This window comes from Rhinolophus hipposideros (genome assembly GCF_964194185.1).
Source record: "Rhinolophus hipposideros genome assembly, chromosome: 5".
NCBI lineage: Eukaryota > Metazoa > Chordata > Mammalia > Chiroptera > Rhinolophidae > Rhinolophus > Rhinolophus hipposideros.
Window position 1 is genome coordinate 4224236 of NC_138051.1, and position 26895 is coordinate 4251130.

Sequence of the window (26895 nt, forward strand, 5' to 3'; positions counted from 1 at the left end):
GGCCAGTGAGTAGTACATGGGTGTTTGTATTTTTTAAATGCACTTTACTACATGTTTAAGGTATTCCCTGATTTTTAAAAATGTAAAATAAAGGAAGGGTACAGCAGGGGAAGAGAGAAAAATGATTTATAATCATTTGTAATCATTCTTTGCTCCAGAACCTTAGAAGATACATCAACAGAAAAGCGAAGACCTACGTGTCCATAATATGACAGAGTCAATGTTGCTAGAACACAAAAATTAAGAAGTGATGCTGCTTACTCCTTCTCAAGAATAGGCAATATTAATGGAATTTGTAAGATGAAATCATGGATAAGATTTTATATGCCAGAAGAAAAACAGAGAGAAAATTTTAAGCAACTGATTCATCTTCCAAATTTTAACATTCTGAGTGGAACTACCCTTCTTCTAGTCAACAAGGGTGTATTTCAGAGTCTTCGATGACTTTAGTTTTCTTCTTCTCTTCCCCTAAGCCCCATCAATCATCAGATCTTAGCCATTAACGTTCTGCCTAACCACTTCCAGAATTAAATTTCCTACTAAAGGCCACACGCGCGCATATACAGTGGGTAAAGAAATACACTGTAATAAACAGTTCTGGGCCTGGGGGCACACTGGGTCATCTTGGACCAAGTTTCAGTTTTATGGCCTACCACAGTCACCTATGCTCTATAGCAGGGGCGTCCAAACTGCGGCCCGTGGGCCAACTGTGAATTGGCCCACGATCCACTGTGAATTGGCCCACAGCAAATTCCAAAAATACATTTAGTTTACTTAAATAAAACAGGTGAGGCAATACGTACTTCACCTCGAGTGAGTGGCCCGGCTGTGAGTGTATTTTACCGCATATGGCCCTTGGTAAAAAACATTGAAAAAAGTTTGGACACTCCTGCTTTAAAGGGAGAGTGAAAGAGAAGGAGGCACTAAACCCTTTGAGTTTACAATATCACTAAGTATCATGGCTTCTACAGCCTAAAAGACAAAATTTATAAAATGTAAATTGGGGCCTTGCCTATTATCAAAATCTTAACAAAAAGAATGAGTCATTTTGTATGTTCCCTGGGTGAAAAATGAAGAAAAAAATGTTCAATTTGTAAGGAAACTCAAGGGCCCAGAGGCTCATGAAATGGAGCCCTAGGGATTAGAAGGGAAGACATCACCGAATCCAAGTGCTTAAAGGTCATTTCATATTCCTGGAGATATAATATAGTTTGTCTAAAAGCTAAAAGCACGTTAGCTCCATCAAAGACTTTAGAAATGATCTCAGTGGCCCATAACTGTCCTATTAGTAACTGTGATCTTGGGAAATTTACAGTTTTCCTTGTCCATAAAATAGACTCATTGACTCATTCAACAAATATTCCGAGTGTCTGGCATATAGTAAATCCTAAAGAAATGTTAGCTGTTGTTGTTGTTATTTTATCATTATTATGATCAGTTATTTTCAAAGAGGAGGGAATTCTGGATACCTTAGACATCCCGAGAGTCTATGAATCCTGAATTTATATTAGAATTTTACCTGTAAACGTATCAGTTGAATTTCTTATATTCCAAATCATTGCTCACTTCAATTCCCCCAACAAACAGGAATACTGGTTCTTATATGCTTTCACAAGTTTTATGAGAATTACTTATTTGAAAGATTCTCTAAAAAGCATACTCCTGGAAGTACAAAGCAGAGCCTCTTCTCTTTTACAGCAGAGCCAGGTAGGTGGTCATCTCCAGTGCTACACTTTAGGAGCCTATATGACCACGGAGGTCAGGCCACTGCTGAGATGAAGACAGGTGATGCCTGTCAGCTAGTTGTAAGAAAGACCTCGCTCCCACACAGTTCCCCCACCATCACCATGGGAATGGGGGTGGAAGGCTGTCAATCCTAACAACCATACTCTCTTGGCCCTTCTCTTCTCCTGCCCCATTCTGCTCTTTTGTGACACCTCTTTTCTTTCTTTCACCCTTTAAGGAGGCAGCAGAGTTACATCTTATACAATTCCATAAACGAAAAAACATGACACCGCAAGAATTCTTCTCCCCTGTAATTTGCGTTAGGTGCTAAATTCTCTTAGGAATGGACTGAACTCAAAATGTTACATTAAACTTTGATTAATGCTAGGGAATAGCATCCTGGATATATGAAGGCTGAGAAAAAAATATTGTGCTTTGAATTTTTGGTTGAAAAATTTTCTAAAATGACTAGACTTTTGTAAGTACATTATAAATGAACACTGCTTTGGCAAAGGGTCTCTTCCAGGACTAGCAGACACATAACACACAGAACTTTCACATGTACAGTTCCAATCTTGAATCAGTACCAGCCTTCTATGGAATCCAGAACAAGATACTTAATTTCTCTGAGCCTCCATTCCCCCGCCCCCATAATTTTCACAGGAAAATTATTTAAAAATCTGAAGGTGGTCATTCAATAAATGTTAATTTCCTAATGTTATAATAGGAATTTTAACACTTTTCTACCTCAGTATATTATGTTGAACATCAAATGATATAACAAATCTTGCGAGAGAGGTCCAAGATGGCAGAGTACATAAATGCTGTACTTCCCTCATCCCATGGACACATTAAAATTGTAACTAAATTATAATGGAATAATCAACCTGGAGAACCATCAGAAGTCTAGCTGAACAGAAGTTTTATAACTAAGGATATAAAAAAGAAGGTACGTCGAAACTAGTAGGAGGATGGAGATGCAGAATGGGCCAGCCCCACACCTCCATGTGGCAGTTGAGAATGGAGTGGGGGGGATATCTTGGCCACAGAGGTCCCCCCACAGAACAGTGAGGAACTCCAGCTCCACATTGGGCTCCCCAGCACAGAGTACTGGCACTGGGAAGAGGAACCCCCACAACATCTGACTGTGAAAAACAGTGGGGATTCTGAGCATCCCAGCAGGACGGAAGGCTGTGGGAAACCCAGACATCCTCTTAAAGGGTTCATGCACAGACTCACTCACTCGCAGGCACTCACCCTGGGCTCCGGTGGAGGGGCAGTGACTCAGGGGGGCTGGATAGTGACTCAGTGACTGGAGATATATGGGGAGAGACTGAGTTGTGTGGCCTCAGGCAGAGGACTGGAGGGACAGTCGCCGTTTTTCCTGTGTGGGGTCCTTCTCCCATGCAGCTGGCAGGTGGATGCCATCTTTCCTGTGCTGAGCTCTCCCCACAATGCCCATGGCCAAATCTGAACCTGAATTGGTCTGGTGAGCTTTGCCTGCTCCACCCTGGTGACTCCATGTGACTCTGCCTCTCCCAATTCGCCCAATGCCAGAGGCAATTCCTTGGCAAGCAGCCAGCCCCACCTGCATTGCTCGTTTTGGGACAATTATCGGGTCTTCGGGCCCACTAGCCTCTGTTTGCTCTGAGATATTTGCTGAATAGCTCCAGGCTCAGCACTGGCACCAAACCAGAATCTATATTAACCTAGTAAACACAACTCGTCCCACCTTGGTGACTCCCTGAGACCCTGCCTCACTCAACTCAATTACCCAGGAAGCTTTATCAGCGGCTGAACCTTATGGGAGCCAGCAGGTAGCAGCAGGTCTTGGAGTGACCTGGCTTTTTCTGGAGCTACCCTAGGCCCGGTACTAGTGGCAGTTTGCAGCATGGTCTCTCCAACGCACCTCCAGGTTTAGCACAGGCAGTGAACAACTGCAAATCACGCTGAAGCTCCTACCAGGTAGTCCCTGGCTGGTCACAGGTTGTGGGTGACCTGGGCCTACACCAGAGTCCCTCCAAAGAGGTCCAAGAAACAACATAACTGGAGATTGGCTTCAGACCACAGCAGAGCACCACCCAATTAGTCCCACAAGCAGTACACAAAAGGGCAGTCTCAACAGGCACCAGAGCCTTCTGGGGTTAATTCTGCTCAGTGGAGTAAGCCCCCCCTGCACAGCAGCCCATAAGCTGTGGACATGGCCAAACCCCACAGCCATTCAGCCTAAGAGTCAATCCTACTTACTGACTTGCCAATAGCAATCAAGGCTCAACAGGAGGACACACAAAACCCATACAAGGGACACTCCTGGAGCACCTGGTGCAGGTGACCAGGAAGACTGTGCACCCACAGGGCACCTGCTACATAAGCCCATCTGGCCAAGACTAGGAGACACAGTAGATCTATGTAGTACATAGAAACAAACAGAGAGACAGCCAAAATGAGGAAACAAAGAAATACAGCCCAAATGAAAGAACAGGAGAAAACTCCAGAAAAAGAACTAAATGGAATGGAGGCAAGCAATCTATCAGATAGAGTTCAAAACACTGGCTATAAGGATGCTCAAGGAACTTAGTGAGAACTTCAACAAAAAGATAGGAAACATAACTATAGAGACAGAAAACAAAAAAAGAACCAGGAAGAAATAAAGAATACAATAACTGAAATGAAGAATACATTAGAGGGAATCAATTATATTAGAATCAATAGATAAGACGATCGAATTAGCGATTTAGAAGATAAGGTAGCAGAAAACACCCAATCAGAACAGCAAAAAGAAAAACGAATCCAAAGAAAAGAGTTCAAGGTGCGCCTGGGACAACATCAAGTGTACCAACATTTCCATCTTAGAAATACCAGAAGGAGAAGAGAGAGGGCAAGGAATTGAAAACCCACTTAAAGAAATAATGACAGAAAACTTCCCTAACCTGGCAAAGTGCGGGGAGCCATTGATGCGCCCCCCCCCTAGGGCGTTTGTCTTAGAAATATTTGGCTGAGTTTCACAGTAACTTGCTTATCTAGAAGCTTACAAGAACAGAGAGGTTGGCTATATGTGAAGGTCAGCATGTTCCAAACGCCAAGAAACAAGGAAGATAAAAAACACAAAAGTCACCACATTCTGTAAATAACGGTGGGAATGTTCCTGCTTATGTGCTGTATAAATTGGCTGAGACAAATAAACTCGGGGCTGCTGGGTTCTTCGGGACTAGCAGTCCTCCCAACCCCATCTTTCGTTTCTGTCTCTTTTCTGTATCCTCACCCCCTCAGTCAGGTCATCTGCTCGACTGGCCGGCAGGCTCCGGCAAGTGGCGCCCGAACAGGGACCTGAAAACCTGGGACCACGGTAGAGGACACCGCTCGGGAAAAGCGCGCAAGTGACTCGGACACGTGAGTCGGTAAGGGAGCGGTTAGTAGATATATAGTTGGGAGTAAAAAATTATGGGGCAAGAGAATAGCAAAGCGCTATTTGTACAGGTCTTAAAGACCATGCTCCGTTCAAGGGGCACTAAGGTTAGCACCACACAGCTGCACTCTTTTCTGCAGTTTGTAGAGGAGGTTTGTCCATGGTTCCCAGAAGAAGGGACAGTTAGCTCGGAAACATGGACAAAGGTTGGTGAGAGGCTAAAGGATTATTATCAAGCACATGGGCCCCAAAAGGTGCCGGTGGAGACTTTTTCCCTGTGGACACTAATCCGTGATTGTCTAGACTCCCGACATGAAGAGACTAAATTTAAGGAACTCCTAAAAGATACAGCTTCTGGTCCTCTAGCATCGGCCGTTCCTAGTGCTCCCCCTACCCCTCCTACGGTAGAGGCTTTTGGGAAAGAATTGGATCCTGCTGAGGCTCAAGAGCTGGAGGATGAGGCTGCCCATTACCACCAGGGAGAGGATTTAATTCTTTTAACAGAGAGAGAACAAAAAAATTACCCATTAAAAAAATTAGTTGAGATGTTAGTTACGCAGTTACAGTCAACACAACTACACAGGAATCCTCAGACCACAGGTTACCCCTCTCAGGATTATACACCGACTCCTTCACAGAGAGCGGGGTTGGAAGGGCCTCCCCTAGTGGATTTAAGTGAGGCAGAGGGGTCTTGCTCCCATAAAGAAAAAAAGAAAAAACACGAGCGGCCTCGTATATACCAAAAGCCACCTCGTGAGACAGGCTCTAGTAATTCAGAAGAGAGTTCTGACGATGAAAAAAAGAAAAGACCTAGAGACAAAGAAAAACGTCATCCCATTAAAAGAGATAGATTTATTCAAAATACAAATACGCTCACTAAAGAAGAACGTATGATGGTGGCTGTGGCACAACAAGGGCCCGGACAAAAATATGATCTAGGATGGAAAAAGCTCCAAGATATGCCAAAAGGGCCGGTCTTGTCATCCTTTCAAAGAGCTTTACAGGAAGCAAGGGCCGCGGGAAAAAAAATGGATGGGTTTGAAAGCAAAGGGCCGATGGCTTTCCCTGTACATGAGATACCGGTACAGGGACAACCACAAGGTCAAAGGGTTTATGGAGCTATAGATTTTAAAAAATTAAAAGAATTAAAACTTGCTTGTGCTCAATATGGTCCTACAGCTCCTTACACAGAGGTAATCCTGGAATCACTTAACAATGACTACACCATGTGCCCAAATGATTGGAAACAATTAGCTAGAGCTTGTTTGTCTGGAGGGGATTATTTGTTGTGGAAAACAGAATTTACAGAACAGTGTGAAAAAACCCATCGGCTCAATCGAGCCAATGACATAGCTTCGGATTTAGAAGGTTTATTAGGTGAAGGAACATATGCTGATACTCACAATCAAATTGGTTATGGGATGGGGACTTATGCACAAATATCTCTGGCAGCTAAAAAAGCTTGGAAAAGGCTCCCCACATCCCGAAACATAACTATGGATTTAACTAAAATTCGTCAGGGTCCAGATGAACTTTATCAAGATTTTGTTTCTCGACTCTTGGATGCTGCCGGAAAATTATTAGGTGATAATGATGCAAGTTTATTAGTTACAAAACAACTTGCTTTTGAAAATGCTAATGGGCCTTGTCAAGCCGCCCTGAGACCTTATAGACACAAAGGATCATTAAATGATTATGTTAAGATTTGTCAAGATATAGGACCTTCTTATACGGCTGGTGTCACCCTGGCCGCTGCTTTAAGGGGTCAAACCCTACAACAATTCTTACAGCCATCCCGAGGACGCGGACACGGGAGGCGGGCCCCCGGTCCCCCGGGGAGCTGTTTTTCTTGTGGTCAGATGGGACATTTTGTTAAAGACTGTTCCCAAAAAGCTCAGGGCTTTCCAGCGACGAAAAAAGTAGGGGCAACACCCGGGATATGCCCTCGGTGTCAAAAAGGTAAACATTGGGCTAAAGATTGCCGATCAAAACAAGATATACAAAAAAATTTATTACAGCCACAGCGTCAGCCACAACAGGGAAACTGAAAAAGGGGCCAGCCTCAGGCCCCTCAAACATATGGGACATTTCAGGGGCTCCCTCAGGGGAACCCACTGTCAAACAACAATCCGTTTGTGACCTCTTCAGAGCCACCCCAAAAAGCACAGAACTGGACCTCAGTTCCGCCGCCCACACAATATTAACACCTGCTATGGGAATGCAGGCCTTGCCTACGGGCGTATACGGCCCTCTCCCTCCAGGGACGGTGGGACTCGTCTTGGGAAGAAGCAGCTCCACCATGAAGGGGTTGCTTGTCTGCCCTGGAGTAATAGATGAGGACTATACAGGAGAACTAAAAGTAATGGCCCACGCTCCAGAAAATGTAGTTGTAGTAGACAGTGGACAAAGGATAGCTCAATTATTATTGTTGCCTTTAGTAAAAACAGGAAAGGAGCGCTCAGCAAAAACTCGGGGTACACGGGCATTCGGCTCTTCAGATGCCTATTGGGTCCAGCCCATACAACAACAACGTCCCGAAATGGTGCTATGGGTTAATGGACATTCTTTTAGAGGCATCTTAGACACTGGAGCTGATGTCTCTGTTATATCTCAGAGACACTGGCCTAATGCTTGGCCCACACAACCTGCCGTAACTTCTTTACAAGGGATAGGCCAGAGCAAAAGTCCTCTCATTAGTTCACAATTACTACATTGGAAGAATACCGAGGGTCATGCAGGAGAATTTCAACCTTATGTGCTCCCTGACTTGCCTGTAAATCTGTGGGGCAGGGATGTCATGGAAAAGATGGGAGTCTATTTACATAGTTCTAATACCGTGGTTACCCGACAATTACTAAATCAGGGATTGCTTCCAAATCAAGGCTTAGGACGTCAAAATCAGGGAATTTCACAACCTATTCACCCAAAAACAAATCCTGGGAGGCTAGGTCTTGGAAGTTTTTAGGTGGGGCCCTTGATTGTCCTGTCGCCCATGCAGAAAAAAGAGTTTGGAAATCAGAGACTCCCGTATGGGTTGATCAATGGCCCCTGACTGAAGAAAAGGTGGCTGCCGCAGAGGCGCTGCTACAGGAACAGCTCGCTAGTGGCCACAGAGAACCCTCTACCTCCCCCTGGAACTCTCCTATTTTTGTTGTCAAAAAAAAAATCGAAAAAATAGAGACTGCTCCAGGATTTAAAAAAAGTTAATGAAACTATGGAATTAATGGGAGCCTTACAACCTGGGCTTCCTTCTCCTGCTGCCATCCCACAGGACACCTTTAAAATAATCATTGACCTAAAAGACTGTTTCTATACTATACCTTTAGATCCCCATGATTGTCCACGCTTTGCTTTTAGTGTGCCTTCAGTAAATTTTAAAGAGCCGATAAAAAAATATCAATAAAAGGTGTTACCGCAAGACATGGCTAATAGTCCAACTCTGTGTCAAAAGTTTGTCGCACAGACACTTTCTCGCACCCACAAAGAGTATCCATCCCTATATATAATTCATTATATGAATGACATTCTAATTGCCCATAAACAAAAAAGAGTACTCCTCCGTGCTTATGCGGATATGCAACAGGACCTTACTGCTCAAGGACTAGTGATTGCACCTAAAAAAGTACAACGTACTCCCCCGTACGCCTATTTGGGATTCCATTTACAGCCTGATCATTTCTGTTGTCAAAAAGTTAAATTAAGATTAGATCAGCTTACTACTTTAAATGATTTTCAAAAATTCCTTGGTGACATCAATTGGATACGGCCTTATCTAAAACTCACGACAGGCGATCTCAAACCTTTATTTGATATCCTCAAAGGAGATGCTCACCCAAACTCTCCCAAAACTCTCAATGCTGAGGCTAGACAATCCTTAAAAAGGGTAAAAAAGGCCTTAACAGCTCAACAAGCTACTTTTTGTGATTATACTTCACCTTGGGATGCTTATGTATTTGCTACCCATCACACCCCTACTACAGTCTTATGGCAAAATGGTGTGCTTAGGTGGATACACCTATCGGTCACTCCGGCCCGGGTCCTCACACCTTACTATGACTTAATAGCCTCCATCATTCAACAAGCACGCGAGGAATCTCGCCGCTTCTTTGAAAAAGAGCCACACACGATTTATGTCCCATATACTCAACAACAAATAAATTGGCTATGACAATCCAGTAACAGCTGGGGCATAGCCCTTGCTGGTTTTACTGGCACAATTGATAATCACTACCCCCCACACAAAATATTACAGTTTTATACCCAACATCCTGTGATCTTCCCCTTAACTGTATCAAAGACCCCACTTCAGGATGCTCTGACTGTTTTTACTGATAGATCTTCTAATAAAATGGCTGCTTTTGTCCTTAACTCCACTGCCACTCGCTGGTTAACTCCCTATTCGTCAGCCCAAGAGGTTGAGCTGTCGGCTGTCCTTCGAGTATTACAAACATTTCAAGACTCACCCCTTAATATTTTTTCAGACAGTCAGTATGTAGTTAAAAGTCTTCAAGTCATAGAAACTGTCCCTTTCATTGACACTGTAAACACCGTTATTCAACAACTTTTTCGGGAGATCCAAAAAGGCCTCCGAGACAAAAAACAAAAATGTTATTTTGGACATCTCCGTGCTCACACCCCTCTTCCAGGACCTTTAAGTAAAGGTAATCAGCTTGCTGACCAAGCTACCCAGGTCTGGCTGACCCAAAAACAATTGGCTCAACGTTCTCATTCTCTACACCACCAAAATACAAACTCTTTAAGACTCCAATTTAACATTCCCCAAAAAGCCGCCAGACAGATTGTCAAACAATGTTCAACTTGTCCTAAAAATCTCCCAATCCCACATTTTGGAGTCAACCCACGAGGTTTATTACCCAATCATTTGTGACAAATGGATGTTACTCACATCCCTTCTTTTGAAAAGCTTAAATTTGTACACGTCACAATTGACACTTACTCTGGATTTTTAATAGCTACTCCTTTAACGGGGGAATCTGGAACTCATGTGATTACACATTGTCTGAGATGTTTTTCCATTATTGGCTTACCTAAAATAATAAAAACAAACAATGGCCCAGGCTACACCAAAAAAAAGTTTCAACAGTTTTGTGCCACACTTGGTATAACACTTAAAACAGGTATCCCTTATAATCCACAAGGTCAAGGTATAGTTGAGAGAGCTCATCAAACTATTAAACATCAACTTAATAAAATAAAAAGGGGGGAGTTATACCCCCTGACACCACAGAACTATATTACACATACACTCTTTATTTTGAATTTTTTAATTTTGGACGCTCAGGGACACTCCGCAGCACAGCGATTTTGGAGTCCCAGAGGCCCGACTAAAGCATTAGTGAAATGGAAGGACCCTCTGGACGGTGTCTGGCATGGCCCAGATCCTGTATTGATCTGGGGTCGAGGGCATGTTTGTGTTTTTCCACAGGATGCTGACGCCCCGAGGTGGCTCCCGGAAAGACTGGTACGCCATGCGGAAAAATCTAAAGAGTGGAGGGACCAGCAGCCCCTAGACCCTAAAGACAGTGATGATGAGTCCAGTTGAATCTCCACAGACGCGCAGCTCCTCAGTGGTAACTTCTCAAAAGATGTTCCTGACCGTGCTGGTCCTGCTAGGCGCAGCCTCGAAGAGTCAGGGACAAGGAAATAACTATTGGACATACGTGCCTAACCCCCCATTGCTCCAACCGGCTGCCTGGGATCATCCAGAGATTCCTGTCTACACCAACAACACTTGGTGTATGGGTGGTTTTTCCAGCAGCCACATTCGTCCGACAAAGGCGGAAAACTTCAGTTTTGATGGCCTATCCACAGGGAGGCCCATTTGCTTCACAAAAAACCCCGGGGACAAGAACAACTGTCTCCTAGTTAACCTGACTCTATCCAAAAGGAGCTACTTGGTCCAGATAAACAGTCCCCTCAAGGATGGGGACAATGAGTTCCAACAAATCACCACCACTTTGACCAATTGGGAAGTTTGGATGACAAAACTCACAAGAGCAAGAGTGCCAAATATTACATCGGGAGCACCTGATTTCCCTGTTTGTGAACGCGACAACAACAACCATACGGGACAACCTGTATGGCTTAGGTGCCGTGGGACTAACGGTACGGTGTATAATACCAGTAACTCAGGGTATTTGGTAAATTGGGGTCTTCAAGAAAAAGACAATATGGGAAAATTATATCTGGTAGAGACTCTATTAACTATGGACGGCGGCCCCATACAGTCTTATTTGTGGCGGTTGGTGGCCGCTATGGGGGGGGAGACTGGGGATCCACGAGGGAATGTACAGGTTGTACGGGTTAATGTTGGCTATTACAAAGTACAGGCCTGCGTGCCAGAACCCTATGTACTTCTAATTAGAAATGTGACAATAACTTCTGCCGAAAGTCATTGAAATGTTAGTTGTTATAATTGTACCCTTACTAATTGTGTTTATAATATCTCTGCCACTAGCAAACTTATACTCCTATATCAACCTTCTTTTGTAATGGTACCCGTAAACCTTACGGGTCCCTGGTATAGTGATGAGGGAGTTCAGCTATTCAAGCAAGTTACTGAATTGCTTTCACGCCCAAAACGCTTTGTAGGTCTCCTTGTAGCAGGTATTGCTGCCTTAGTTACTCTGATTGCTGCTGCTACTACCGCAGCTGTCTCTCTTTCTCAATCTATTCAGACTGCACAATATGTCAATCAGCTATCTGCTAATGTTACACAAACTCTTGCTATCCAAGAAGCTATAGATCAAAAAGTAGAAGAACGCTTAAATGCATTGTATGACACTATGTCTCTCATAGGAAGAGAAATACAGAGTATAAAACTACACATAAATCTGGACTGCCATACAAACTTTAAACATATTTGTGTGACCCGAAAGGTTTATAATAAGTCTGATTATGGTTGGGATAAAGTTCAAAAACATCTTGCAGGTATTTGGCATCATGATAATGCCTCTCTAAATTTGATACAATTACATCAAGATATTCTAGCCCTAAAAAAAGCACCTCAGCTGGATACTTCCCTTGCCGAAATGGCAAAACAGATGGTTGAAGGGATACAATCCCGCTTCCCATCTCTTACAGCCTGACAACATGAAATAGGAGCCCTCATTGGACTTGCGGGCTTGGTGCTTCTTGGGTTACTGATATTTCCCTGTGTGCTTCAATTGATTATCCGAGACCTCTCAGCAACTAAAGTCACCTTACATAGGTTGCTGTTACATACCAAAAGACAAAAACGCCCTGATACCATGCTATAACTCTCCGCGAGAGCAAAGAGGTGCCCCCATAAATAAGTGATTTTGCCGATGACGAGTAAGTCTCTCTCTTGGTACAGGACAACTCAAGCCAGGCGGCATCCGATAAAATAGGATGTGCATTGCCAAAGACGAGTAAGATCCTTTGATACAAGGTGAGACAACTTAAGACAGGCGTCACTTGGGATAAGCACCTTAGCTCTATAAAATAAAAAGGGGGGAGATGCGGGGAGCCATTGATGCGCCCCCCCCCTAGGGCGTTTGTCTTAGAAATATTTGGCTGAGTTTCACAGTAACTTGCTTATCTAGAAGCTTACAAGAACAGAGAGGTTGGCTATATGTGAAGGTCAGCATGTTCCAAACGCCAAGAAACAAGGAAGATAAAAAACACAAAAGTCACCACATTCTGTAAATAACGGTGGGAATGTTCCTGCTTATGTGCTGTATAAATTGGCTGAGACAAATAAACTCGGGGCTGCTGGGTTCTTCGGGACTAGCAGTCCTCCCAACCCCATCTTTCGTTTCTGTCTCTTTTCTGTATCCTCACCCCCTCAGTCAGGTCATCTGCTCGACTGGCCGGCAGGCTCCGGCAGCAAAGGAAATAAATATACAAGCCCAGAAAGCACAGAGAGTCCCAAACAAGGTGAATCCAAAGACGCCCACATCAAGACACATCATAATTATAATGCCAAAGGTTAAAGACAAAGAAAGAATCTTAAAAGCAGCAAAAGAAAAGCAGTTATTTACCTACAAGGGAGCTCCCATAAGACTGTCAGCTGATTTCTCAACAGAAACTTTGCAGGCCAGAAGGGACTGGCAGGCAATATTCAAAGTGATGAAAAATAAGGACCTACAATCAAGATTACTCTACCCAGAAATGCTATCATGTAGAATCAAAGGACAGATAAAGAGCTTCACAGAAGAGAAAAAGCTAAAGTAGTTCATCACCACAAAACCAGTACTGCAAGGAATGTTACAGAGACTTAAGACCAAAAAAAAAAAAAAAAAAAAAAAAATCAAAAGTATGAATAACAAAATGGCAATAACTACATATCTATCAGCAATTATTTTAAATGTAAATGGATTAAGTGCTCCAATCAAAAGACACAGGGTGGCTAAATGGATAAGAAAACAAACCCGTACATATGCTGCCTACAAGACTCACTTCAGGTTGAAAGACACACACAGACTGAAAGTAAAGGGATGGGAAAAAGATATTTCAGGAAAATTAAAATGAAACAAAAAAATCTGATGTAAGAATACTTACACCAGACAAAATAGACTTTAAAACAAAGGCTATAACAAGAGACAAAGAAGGACCCAGTAATCCCACTTCTGGGTATTTATCAAAAAAAACCCAAAATGCTACTTCGAGGGGACGTATGCATCCATATGTTCATTTCAACACTGTTTACAGTGGCCAAGATGTGAGGTCGTTTGGATGTCCATCAACGGATGAATGGATAAAGAGGAGGTGGTACATATATACAAGGGAATATTGCTGGGCCATGAGAGTGTATGGGTTCTTGCCATCTGCAGCAGCATGGATGGACCTGGACGGTACTGTGCTGAGTGGAGTATGTCAGACAGAGAAAGACAGATGGGATGGGATTTTCCTTATATGTGGAATCTAATGAACAAAATAAACAAACAAAACAGAAACAAACTTACAGATACAGAGAACATTTTGACGGTTGCCGGATAGAAGGAGGGATTAAGGGAGGGAGGTAAAAAAAGGAAAGGGATTAAGAAATACAAATTGGTAGTTACAAAATAGTCATGGGGATGTAAAGTACAGCATAGAGAATATAGTTAACAATATGGTAATAACCATACATAGTGCCAGGTGAGTAGTACTAGTCAGGGGGATCACTTCTTAAATTATATAAATGTCTAACCACTATGCTGTACACCTGAAATATAAAATAATATTGAATAATAAAATAAAGTGTAAAAAAAATCTCAAATCAATGATCTAAGCTGCTACCTTAAAAAACTGCAAAAAGAAAAGCAAGTTAAACACAAGAAAATATTAGATAAGAGCATAAATCAATGAAATTGAAAGAGAAAAACAATAGAGGAAAAAAATAAAATCAAAAGCTGGTTCTTTGAAAAGATCAATAAAATGTATAAACCTCTAGCAAGAAGGATCAATAAAAAGAGAAACATAAATTACCAAAAACAACAACAGAGGGAACATCACTAAACATCCTACAGATATTAAAAGGAAAATACAGGAGTACTATGAACTTTATGCCAATATATTTGATAACTGAGATGAAATGAACAAATTTCGTTGAAAGAAAAAAAGCACCAAAGCTCTCTCTAAAAAAATATTTAACCTGAAGAGTCCCACATCTATTAAAGAAATTGAGTTTATACTTAAAAACCTTCCAACAGAAAAAAAATCTAGGCCCAGACTGTTTCACTGTCAACAACATTTAAGAAAGAAATAATATCGATTCTATACAAAATCTCCAAGGAAACAGAAGAGGGAATAGTTAGGGGAATTGTTCCTAACTCATGTGAGGCCAGCGTAACCCTGATACCAAAAACAGGTAAAAGCACTACAAAAAAAGAAAACTTACAAAAAAAGAAAACTATAGACCGACATCCCTCATGAACACAGATGCAAAAATTCTTAACAAGACATTAGCAAATTACATCCACCCGCACATTAAAAGGTCAATACATCATGACCATGTGGGATTTATCCCAGGAATGCAAGGCTAATACAGCATCAACTGAATCAATGTAATTCAATCGATGTAATCCACCGTATCAACAGATAAAATGATGGGTTATGGAAGTCAGGAATTAAGGGCAAGTGAAGAGCAGGTTATATCCTGGCTATTTTAGGGGCCCGTGTCATCGACCACCCTGCACAACTGTCACCCTGCACAAGTGACAATTGCAGTGTCACTTACACTGCAGCCACTGTATGCTACATGAATGACACCCGCCACTGTGCAATTCAGTGGTATTGCCAATGTATAAAAAGGTTGCCCAAAAGGTAATGCAACCTTGAGCTGGACTAACAGAAATAAAAGATCCAGATAAAGAGATTTTGTGTTGCAGAGATGGCCCTGTTCATTCACACCACACCTGGAACATTCTATTTATTCCTGAATTCTATACTTCCAAGTGGGCCAATGCATTTCACTGGAGGACCAAAGCAATAAAAGCAAAAAGTTGTAAATATCTCATGTGAAGAGATGAAGACAACTGCAAATGTTTCACCTTCAGAAGAAAAGGGCCTAGGGAACATGCAAATACACTACACTTCAATTATTTGCTTATATTCTGTATGCCCCGAAGATTGTCAATCCCTGAGGGCAGAATCCATGCCCTATTTCTCTTTCGATTCCAAACACCTACCTATCACTGGTCCTGGAACCTGGCAAATACTCATATTTATGAGGGGTTCAAGAACAGGAAAACCTAACTTCAATAACAGAAATCAAAAAGTGGTTGCTCTGCAGTGAGGAAGGGAGACAGAACTGATGGAAAGAGGCACTACAGCCGAGTTATCAAATGTGTCCTCTTTCCTCGTAACTATAAACTTTGGATCTCAACCTACATTGGACATGGGCCAGTTCTTGATTGGTGTTTGCTAATTACAGTTGTCCCGGACTGGAAATCAACTGAACCTCCAGGGATTGGACTCTGAAGGAAGTGTGGAAAGAATACTGGACAGCGGCGGCCAGATGGCTCAGCACGGGCTCTGAGCAACAGGGTTGCTGGTTCGATTCCCACATGGGCCAGTGAGCTGCACCTTCCACAACTAGATTGAAGACAATGAGCCCCAGTTGAGCTGCAGAAGGGACAGCTGGATGGCTCAGTTGGTTAGAGCCAGAGCTTTAGCAACTACGTTGCCGCTTCAATTCCCATATGGGCTGCAGCAACTAAACAGCCACTGGACTTAGAGCTGAGCTCCACCCTCCACAACTAGACTGAAGGACAACAACTTGACTTGGAGCTAATGGGCCTTGAAAAAAACCCTGTTCCCCAACATTCCCCAATTAAAAAAAAATCATTAAAAAAAAAAAAAAAGAGTACTGGACAGACAATAACATTATCTACCAGGCCCACCTAAGTAGGCAAATCACCCTGGTAAGTGAAGTGACAGATATCACAGCAAGATGATTCTCATGGCCAGAAATGATGTAAAAAAATATCAACAATTACGTTAAATACTGGCAGAATCACATCTAAATTTCACAAATAATCTAAATTACAGATGTACTGCTATTTCAATGGAAGATGCAGTCCTGAAAAACTCTTTGAAAATAAATTCCTGGGAAGCAATTGTATTTTCCAACAACTTGTATTATAATTTCAAAGAGTAACAGAAGTGTCCCATGTAAGCGAAACAATTTATTGACAAAATCAACTTTAAAACTTTTAGCAGACAACAGGAAAACACATGTGCTGCAAAGAAAGCACAGCCTCGTGACTGTAACTCCGGTATGCAGACAAGAGCTCCACACCAGACCATGAGCAAGTCACGCCCCTTCCACTCAGCCTTGGTTTCCTTATCTAGAATGTAATGAATAAATAACAAACTAAATAAAAAGTCCAGGTAGTCTCCAATGCCTGGTGAGTAGCTAGTACACCTAGTCCATTAGACATGGGAGAGTATCGAAAATACAGGATACAAACCTACAATAGGATACAAACCCTCCTAAGACTTTATAGATTAACAAATGAAGGAAGTCTGTTCCTCTAAATAAAATATATAACATGTCTCTATCAGATTGTAAAATGCAGCTCTTTCCAGTACAGGTCTTCACTGAGTTAGGCTTCCCAGACTCAATTTTTATAAAACCTCATACTTAAAATATACATGAGATTATTTCAGGTCTGGTATGTACTTATGGGAATTTTTTAGTGTTTTTTTCCACAAGTAGAAAATCAGTACATATGTACATAATAATAAAACTCCATTTAAACACATTTACAGGTAAAACTCAATCCCCTAATATCTAACAACTCTATAAAATAAAAGCTAGATATGGCAGAACAATTAGACGAATACTGCTTTTCCCAACAATCACATTTTTTAAAGCTCTAATGCATACAGAATAGAACAGAGAAACAATAAGAGAAATCTGTGTGAATGTACACATTCAATGAAATTGTATACAGACCTTTTTTGAGCCGGGGTTTTTGAGATTCAGCAGATGCAGGAAACTGAGTTCTCTGAAATGAAAGAAGTCTGTGTTAAAGTACCACCATAAATCTTGCGAACTTTGCATTCAAATAACAATCACCAGTAGTTCTCCAATCATGCAGTTAATCCATTAACTGCACACAGGTACAAAGAATTATTTTGAACATAGTTTAAAAAACAAATGTCAAGTCATACTTCTGCTATCCAAACTATTAATAATGTAAAATGCATATTTATAATATATACTTAAAACGTGTATTTATAATGTATAATTATAATGCATGATAAAATGTGCATATCAGTATTATACTTAATGCTATAATTCTCAGCAGCCAAATCAAAGTGATAACTTTAATAAGAGGGAGCTTATGAGGTTATTTATACAGAAATTGTCTAGCACTCAATACTAGGAGGGAGTTGGGTTTTTTTCAGGGGAATATAATATTATATCTTATACTACAACCTTGCGGAAAATCTTCATGTGGATTTTTCTGATATCTACTTCCGATGTTTGATACAAAATGAGCAAAAATAATGGCTGAAAATTTCCAGAAATAATGAGACATTAATCTTTAGATTCTGGATCTTTAGAATGTTCTAAAGATATTCTAAAAATGTTCTAAAATGTTCTAGATGTTCTAAAAATGTTCTAAAGATTCTGGATCTTTAGAATGTTCTAGATCTTTAGAATCTTTAGAATGTTCAACCAATTCTGACCAGGTTAAACGAAATAATAAATCCACACTTAGATAGATCTCAGGAACCTACACAGAAACACTAAGTTCTTAAAAGCAACCAAAGAAAAACATATCACTACATTACCTATGAAGAAAGGACAATTAGATCAACAGCTGACTTCTCAACAATTAAAAATGGAAGATGATTATCGCACTAAGATAAAACAAGAATAATTACTCCCAAGTGTCTGGTGCTAAGTAAAAGAAATGTTAATCCAGATACAAGGTCAGCAAAAACTGGCCTGCAGATCAAACCCAGCCTGTTTTTATACAGCTCACAAGCTAAAAATAGTTTTTACACTTATTAATGGTTAAAAAATTTGGAATAATATTTCATAACATATGAAAATTATGTAAAACTCAAATGTCAGTGTCTGACAACAAAATTTTATCAGACCACAGTCACATTCACATGTTTACATATTGTCTATGGTTGCTTTCACTCTACAACTGCATAGTTGAGTTACTTGAGAAAGAGACTGTATGGCCCACAAAGCCGAAAGTACTTATTATTGGCCCGTTATAAAACAGTTTGCAAACCCTTGGTCTAAACTCTTAGATGAATCAAAACTAACTTTCAAGAACAATGACAAATTAAAACAACTTTCAGAGAAATAAAATTTGAAAGTTTTTAGACTCACTAAATAAACTTTTAAAGGATATTCATTAGGAAAAAGGAAAATAGCCCAGAATTAAAGTGTGGAACGAGCAAAGGAATGAGTAAAATGTGGAAATATTCTAAGTATCTACTGACTGAACAAAACAAATAAAGAGGATAATTTGTGGTGTTGAATTGAGAAATATAAAAACCACAAAACTGAACAACAATGGCATGAATTAGCAAAAGGCAATGGGTAATAAAGCATTCAATGATCCCTGTATTATTCAGATTTAAGTTAGAACTTTAAGCATGTGTTATTTAAAAAACAACTGGGATACTCACTAAAGGAAAATTAAAGAACAGAATATATAACTTTCAAGGAATGAAATGAGAGGAGCAGAATGGAAAAAAAAATAAAGTAACTCAGCCAAAAGGGGGTGAGGGTAAGAAAAGGAGAAAAAAAATGAAATTCTTCAATTAAAAGCCAGATTATGAAATGAATTTTTTAAATCTAGATGTATGCTATTTGTATATAGACACATCTAAAATATAAAGAAAAAGAAAAACAAAGTTTAAAAAAAAGGCTAAAGATACACCAGGGAAATAGAAAACCAAAGTAGCAATATTAACACCTACAACATAGACTTCAAGAGAAAAATGAAAGAAAAATGAAAAATGTATCAGGAAAATGAAAATGAATGAAAACAGACTGAAGACTAAATTGTAAAAGGCAAATTTTAAAACCTTTAGAAAAAAATATAAGGTAGGAAAGGATTACTTCAACAAAATACAAAAGCACAAACCAATTAAGAAAAGATCCAGCAAAAAGAGAAGTTAAGAAAAACAATCCCATTTACAATTGCATAAAAAAATAAAATACCTAGGAATAAATTTAACCAAGGCGGTAAAACACCTGCACTCAGAAAACTGTAAGACACTGAAGAAAGAAAGATGAAGAAGATACAAATAAATAGAAGGATATACTCTCATGAATAGGAAGAATTAAAATCATTAAAGTGTCCATACTACACAAAACAATCCACAGATTTAATGTAATCCCTATTAAAATACCACACACACAAAAAAAAAACTCTGAACAGCCAAAGTAATCTTGACAAAGAAGAACAAAGTTGGAGGTATCACGCTACCTAATACCAAACTCAACTACAAGGCCACAGTATGGTACTGGCATAAAAAGACACAGATCAATGGAACAGAATAGAAAGCCCAGAAATAATCCCACACCTATATGGTCAATAAATCTAAGACAAAGGAGGCAAGAATATTCAACGGGTTAAAGACAGTCTATTCAATAAATGGTGTTGGGAAAACTGCACAAATACATGCAAAGAAATGAAACTACACCATTACTTAAATGTAAGACCTGAAACCATAAAACTCCTAGAAGAAAACATAAGCAGTAAACTCTGTGACATCACTCTTAGCAATATATTTTCTTTTTGGATATGTGCCCTTGGGCAAGGGAAACAAAAGAAAAAATAAACAAACAGGACTACAATCAAACTAAAAAGTTTGGAAACCATCAACAAAACGGAAAGACAACCTATTGAATGGGAGAAAATATTCACCAATAATACATCTGATAAGGGGTTAATATCCAAAATATACAAGGAACTCATATAGCTTAAACAAACAATCCTATTAAACCCCCAAAACAAACAATCCTATTAAAAAATGGGCAGAGGAGCTGAATAGACATTTCTCCAACTAAAAACAGCAGTGAGATACCACCTCACACTTGTCAGAATGGTTATCATCAATAAATCAACAAATGTTGACGAGGATGTGGAGAAAAAGGGAACCCTCAATGTACTGCTGGTGGAGTTCTAAGTTGGTGCAGCCACTATAGAGGTTCCTCAAAAAATTAAAAATAGAACTACCATATGACCCAGCAATTCCACTTCTGGGTATTTATCCGAAGAAATCCAAAACACTAATTTAAAAAGATACATGCACCCCTATGTTCACTGCAGTGTTATTTACAATAGCCAAGATATGGAAGCAACCTAAGTGCCCATCAACAGATGATGGTGTGGTCCATAGACAGTGTGCCAAAAAAAATGTATACACATATTAAGAAAGGAAAAAACTGTATTAATTGTAATATTCAATATATACCGATTACAAAAGAGGAATACAAGTCACATTTGACTTCTGTAATTACAAGAGGTGCTCAAAGTGGTTACCATCAGCATCCAGACACTTCTGATTACAGCAAACTACTGCTTGAGCATAGATTACAGCTCTTAAACTATGTATACATTTTTTTGGCACCCCTGGTACACAATAAAGTGAATGAAATCTTGACATTTGAGACAACACAGATGGACCTACACGGTATTATGCTAAATGAAATAAGTCAGACTGAGAAAGACAAATACCATATGATTTCACTTACATGTGGAATCTAAAAAACAAAATAAATGAACAAACAAAACAGAAACAGACTCATAGGTACACAGAACAAACTGATGGTCACCAGATGGGAGGAGAGATGGGTGAAAAAAATGAAAGGAATTAAGAATTACAAACTGCCAGTTATAAAAAGTTACATGGATGTAAAGTACAGCACAGGGAATAAAGTTAACAACACTGTAATAACTATGTATGGTGTCAGATGGATACTAATCAGCATGGTCACTGTATAAGTTATATAAAAGTCTAAGCATTATGTTGTACACCTGAAATTAGATAATATGTATGTCAATTATGAAAAATAAATTTAAAAATAAAAAGATCTAAATATTCAACTACATTAAAATTAATAACTTCTATTCCAAAAAATAAGTAAAGACAGAAAACTGAGAAGATGTTTGCAATACAAAACATCCAAAAAATGGCAAAGGATTAACAGCCACTATCTGTAAGTAACTACAAATCAGTAAGAAAAACAAACAGCAGAGTAGAAAAATAAGCAAAACATATAAACCAGCCATTGCACAGAATAGGAAGAGACAACCAATGATGCTCCATCTCATTAATAATCAGGGAAATGTAAATTATATCATATTAACACTTCATTTCATACCAAACAAACTGACAAAATTTAAAGCTGTAACAATATCAAGGATGTAAGCAACAGGAACTGGTGGTAGAAATATGAATTCTTATAATCACCTTAGAGTTTCCCATAAGTAATAAAGTTGAAAATGTATACGCCCCAATACCCAATACTCCATTTGTGGAAATATCCTAAAGAAACTCTTATATCAGGAGACCTATTTCAGAATGTTCACAGGCAGATCTGAGACACTTTTACTCCTAAAACTTTGCCTTACCCTAGTCCTGGTCCTATTCGTAGCAATCTTCTTTTTAGTAACTAAAAATCAGAAGGAAAAAAACATTGAATTTATGGAGTAGAAAAGGGGTTGGGAGGTGAAAGAAACAGGGAGAGGTTGGTGAAAGGGTACAAATGAGTAAGGTCTAAGGAAGTAATGTATAACATAGTGACTATAGTTGATGACACTGTACTGTATAATTGAAATTTGCTAAGACAATAGACGTAAGTGTTCTCACAAACAAAAAAAAAGAAAGAAGGGGCTAGGGTTGGAGGGTAGTGGATGTGTTAATTAAATTTATCGCGGGAATCCCTTCACAATGTATATGCGTAAGTTTAAATAATTTATAACTTTATTTGTCAAAAATACTTCAATAAAGCTAAAACAATCAGAAATAATCCAAATCTCTATTTATTAGAATGGATGAATTAATTGTATTTTCCCATAATGGGATACTATATACAGCATTGAAAAATGAATAAACAAACATTAGTTTTTAAAAACTATATTAAATATGACAAAACTATAAAGAAAAGCAAAATAAAACCTAAAATTGAGGAAGGAGACTATTTGATGGGGAAGGAGGAACATGCAGCAGGGGAGAGAGATTTAAAAGGTTTCCAAGTTATTGTTAATGACCCATTTCTTAACCTGTGAGGTGGGAACACAAGTTTCCATTATATTTTTCTTCAAAACGTACGTACAACCTTTTATTCATTCTTTCAGAGGTGAGATATATTTCACAACAACAATTAATCCTCAAAATAAAAGAGTAAATTATTCTTTTATTTTATTGTCTTGATTTAAAGAATACAGAAAACTTAATAAAACAAATAATCCATTTAAAAATGGACAAAAGATTTGTAGACACTTCACTAAAGAGATATGGATGAATAGCATATATTAAAGTACTCAATATCATTATTCATTAAAAAATTAAAACCAAAATAATCATGAGTACACATCCATTATAGTGGCCAAAATCAAAAAGACTGACAATACCAAGTTTTGACAATGATGTGGAAAAACTGAAACCCTCATGCATTGCTCATGGGAATGCAAAATGGTAGACTTTAGAAAACAGTTTGGCAGTTTTTTGGAACATATACTTACCATACAACCCAGCAATTCCTCCTAGAGAAACAAAAACATATCCATGCATAAACTTGTATGCCAATATTCATATTATTCATAACAACCCAAACCAAAAAACAAACCAAATGTCCATCAATTGGTGGATAAACAAAACTGTATATTAAATACAGTGGAATACTGCTTAGAAATAAAAAGGAACAAACTACTGTTACATGTAACAATATGGATGAACCTCAGAAAACATGCTAAATTAAAGTCAGACACATAAGACTACATATTGTGTGGTTCCACTATATTAAATTGCTAGAAAAGGCAAAACTATGGAGACAGAAAGCAGATCAACGGTGGGCTGATGTCATGAGTAGGGATTGGCTGCAAAGGGACACAAATGAACTGTGTGGAATGATGGACATCAGTTGTGGTGATGGTTGTGCAACTATATGAAGTTACTAAAATTAATCAAACTGTATACTTAAAAAGGGTAAATTTTATGGTATGTATATTATACCTCCACACAGTTGTTTTTAAAATGCTAAAAGAACTCTATTGTTTTTGCTGTCTTTTTTTAAAATAAATTTTATTGGGGAATATTGGGGGACAGTGTGTTTCTCCAGAGCCCATCTGCTCCAAGTCATTGTCCTTCAATCTAGTTGTGGAGGGCGCAGCTCAGCTCCAAGTCCAGTCGCTGTTGACCCGCAACCGTGTTGTTGAGAGCTCACGCTGTAACCAACTGAGCCATCCGGTGGCCCTCTATTGTTTTTTGATCTGGGATTTTTTTTTTTTTTTTTTTTTTTTTTTTTTAGCTTTGGGGAATATACCAAGTAAGGAATCTTAAAAGTTCAAAAAGCTTCTTCAGCAACCCTTCTTCTTACACAAAGTAGAATTTAAATACGTTACAATCTTTTTTGTTGATGAGTCTCTCAAAAGACTCTCCAGAATATTCTGAGATGGAAAGGATTCTATTAGACTACCTGATCTCATTTATAGCGGGGAATGTATGTAGAATAAATTCTTTTTTTTCCTTTTTTTGTGTTCTTTCTTCACTTATGTAGTTCTGTGATCAATCGTTTACGCATCTAATGATTATTCATGTAACGCTTGGTATGTGCTAGACATTCATTCTATCTGAATCAAATCAACAGTAATTTTTGTTTTGTGTTCTGAAAGGTTTAAACTTTACTAGAACACAGTTGTTTATACAAATACATCAAATAATAGGTATTAGGGAGCTACAAAAATTGTATGAGTATAAATCATGGAAACCAGAGCTATTTGCTCGGTTTTCTTTAAAGATCTCTAAATCACTTATTATATATTCTTAAATAAAATGTAAGTATCAGTCACCAATTTTTCTCCCTAAGGAACTACTAATAATCCTAACTATTTAGTATTATTAGCCAAACCCTAACTATTTAGGCTTATTAGTAAACAAAACTACCCCACATTGTGCTAGTTTCATTCCATTTTGCTGGGATGTCTCCTGGCCTCAAGGCCTTTCCTGCTGCATTCAGAGACTTTTAATCATGCATGTGTTCAAAGCTCTCTCTATGAGATTTAGGTCTTCTCCACATCTCTATGTCCATATCTACAGATCCATGTGTTTTTCTCTTTGTGTCAAAATTAGGATCAATAGTCCACTCCACATGTAGCTTTTATTTAAATATATATATATATATAAATCTCTTCAAGTCAACATATATAGTTCTAACATCCTTTTTAATGGCTGCATAATATTCCTAGGTATGGAACTACCATTTTTCCCCAAAAATAAAACCTAGCCAGATACTCAGCTCTAATGCATCTTTTGAAGAAAAAATTAATATAAGACCCGTCTTATTTTACCATAAGACCAGGTATGTCATGTCATGTCACGTCATGTCATATGGGGTCTTACGTTAATTTTTGCTCCAAAAGACACGTTAGAGCTGATTATCTAGCTAAGTCTTAGTTTCGGGGAAACAGGGTCCCCGAAACAGAAGTCATCTATTACTGTGCTATCAGGCATTCACTTTGTTTCTAGCTTTTCACCACTATAAACAGTACTGCAATGGACACCTCTGTATTCCATGCTTATGTTTTGCTTTTATTTTGATAGGGTGCAGGTCTGGGAGTAGGACTGTGGCGTCATTTTATTACAGGATGCCAGATCATTTCCAAAAAGACAGAAATTCAAATTTCCATGCAGTGGTAATTTGAGAAGATAAAATTACTATAAATATAACGATGCTAGCAATAAACTTGACAATGAAAATAATTAAACGTGAGGCTCCAGTGCTAAAGTGATAGCAAAACAAAACAGTCATCTCTTTAAAAGACTGTTAGCGATTCCAAAGCACCAGACAATTCTGCCACCGCGGGAACCAAGTCCACGTTCTACCCACGAACACCTCTCGGTCCTGCCACGCGTGAAAAGCGGTCCTCGTAGCAATGTCACGTCACCCCGACACCTTCATCTAAGACGATGCCACAAGCCTACTCCTAGGTACCCAACAATATTACATAAACGTAGGTGAAGTATTGTCTTTGGTGATGCTTCCAGTATCGAAAACCTAATAACACGAATCATGCTATTTTCTGTTTTTCACTCATAGCTCAACAAAAACCTTTGCTTCGTCCCGAGTTTTCTGATTACACGAACATAGTACGACCTCTCCGCAAATATGAAGAGAATAGAAAACAAGTCCGTCTCCTGACAGATAACCATGGCCTTGCTCCTCAACAGCCAAAACTAAACTGCAAAACAATCAGCCAAAGACGACTGCTTGGTTTCCTCTGTTTTCCAGGCCGTTTTCCAAAGGGCAATAAGTTCCGAACGACTAAAGTCATTCTAACAAACGAGCGGAACGCGCTTTGAAACGATACTAAAATAAGGTAAACGACGTTTCCCACTTGGAACTTTACAGAAGTAACACCCAGTTATGACTCTACCTCGGAGATGGCTACTCCGGGGTCACCCCGAATTCACCGGGGCTTCGTACCGGCGACTCTGCGGAGTGCCATCAAGGCTTAACTAAACGCAGCGCAATCCCCGGTGCCTTCCTAACCGTAACCCCACGCACCAACCCGGTCGCGCCGCCCCGGCGGGCGGCGGTGAGTGGCAGCGCGCTTCCCGGCTCCGTCCCGCGCGATTCCCAACCCAAGGAATTCCCGGGGACCGCTTCCACAACTGGTGCTGCCTTTCCAAACCCAGAGACAGAAAGGTGGGGGAAGGAAAAGAACCGTTTCTGATGAAACTCTCCCTCCACCGCCCAGCGTACCCCAGAAGGGACCACGGGCGCGGCGAGGCAAAGAACTTCACCTCGTTCCAGGCCCGCCGTCCCCAGGCGCCGGGCCGCGTCCCCCGCCGCCCGAGCCGCCGCTCCCCGCGGCTGCGCAGTCCGCCCAGGGCAGCTGCGTGGGGCGGAGGCCGCCCGCCAGCCCGCCTCGCCGCCCTGCCACGCCGCGCCCCGCCGGGTACTACTGCCCGGTCCAGGCCCGCCTTGCGGCGCCACAGTAAACAATCGCGGCGCTCACCGAAGGGAGGCTCTCCTCAGCCATCTTGGCTCCGCCCACTGCTGCACGGCCGGAAGTCAGCGGTTTCCC

General features: G+C 40.0%; 1 protein-coding gene across 50 annotated transcripts in view; it reads right to left on the reverse strand.

The window, feature by feature from the left end:
* BBS4 (Bardet-Biedl syndrome 4) overlaps positions 1-26895 on the reverse strand; it is a 50442-nt gene extending 23547 nt beyond the window's left edge. For 6 of the 50 annotated variants that reach the window (XM_081049550.1, XM_081049544.1, XM_081049552.1 and 3 more), the window contains exons 1-2: positions 26612-26685; positions 17559-17610 (exon numbers count right to left, since the gene is read on the reverse strand). Coding sequence is in view for 10 of the 50 variants with exons in the window: in XM_081049510.1 (XP_080905636.1) it covers positions 17559-17610; positions 22219-22259; positions 23332-23352; positions 26827-26850 (138 nt within the window). In the remaining 40 variants the exon portion in view is untranslated. Of the gene's footprint in view, positions 1-17558; positions 17611-18403; positions 18473-22218; positions 22319-23331; positions 23353-26570 lie in introns of those variants that run through there. The other 44 variants (XM_081049516.1, XM_081049549.1, XM_081049512.1 and 41 more) reach the window with 39 other exon arrangements.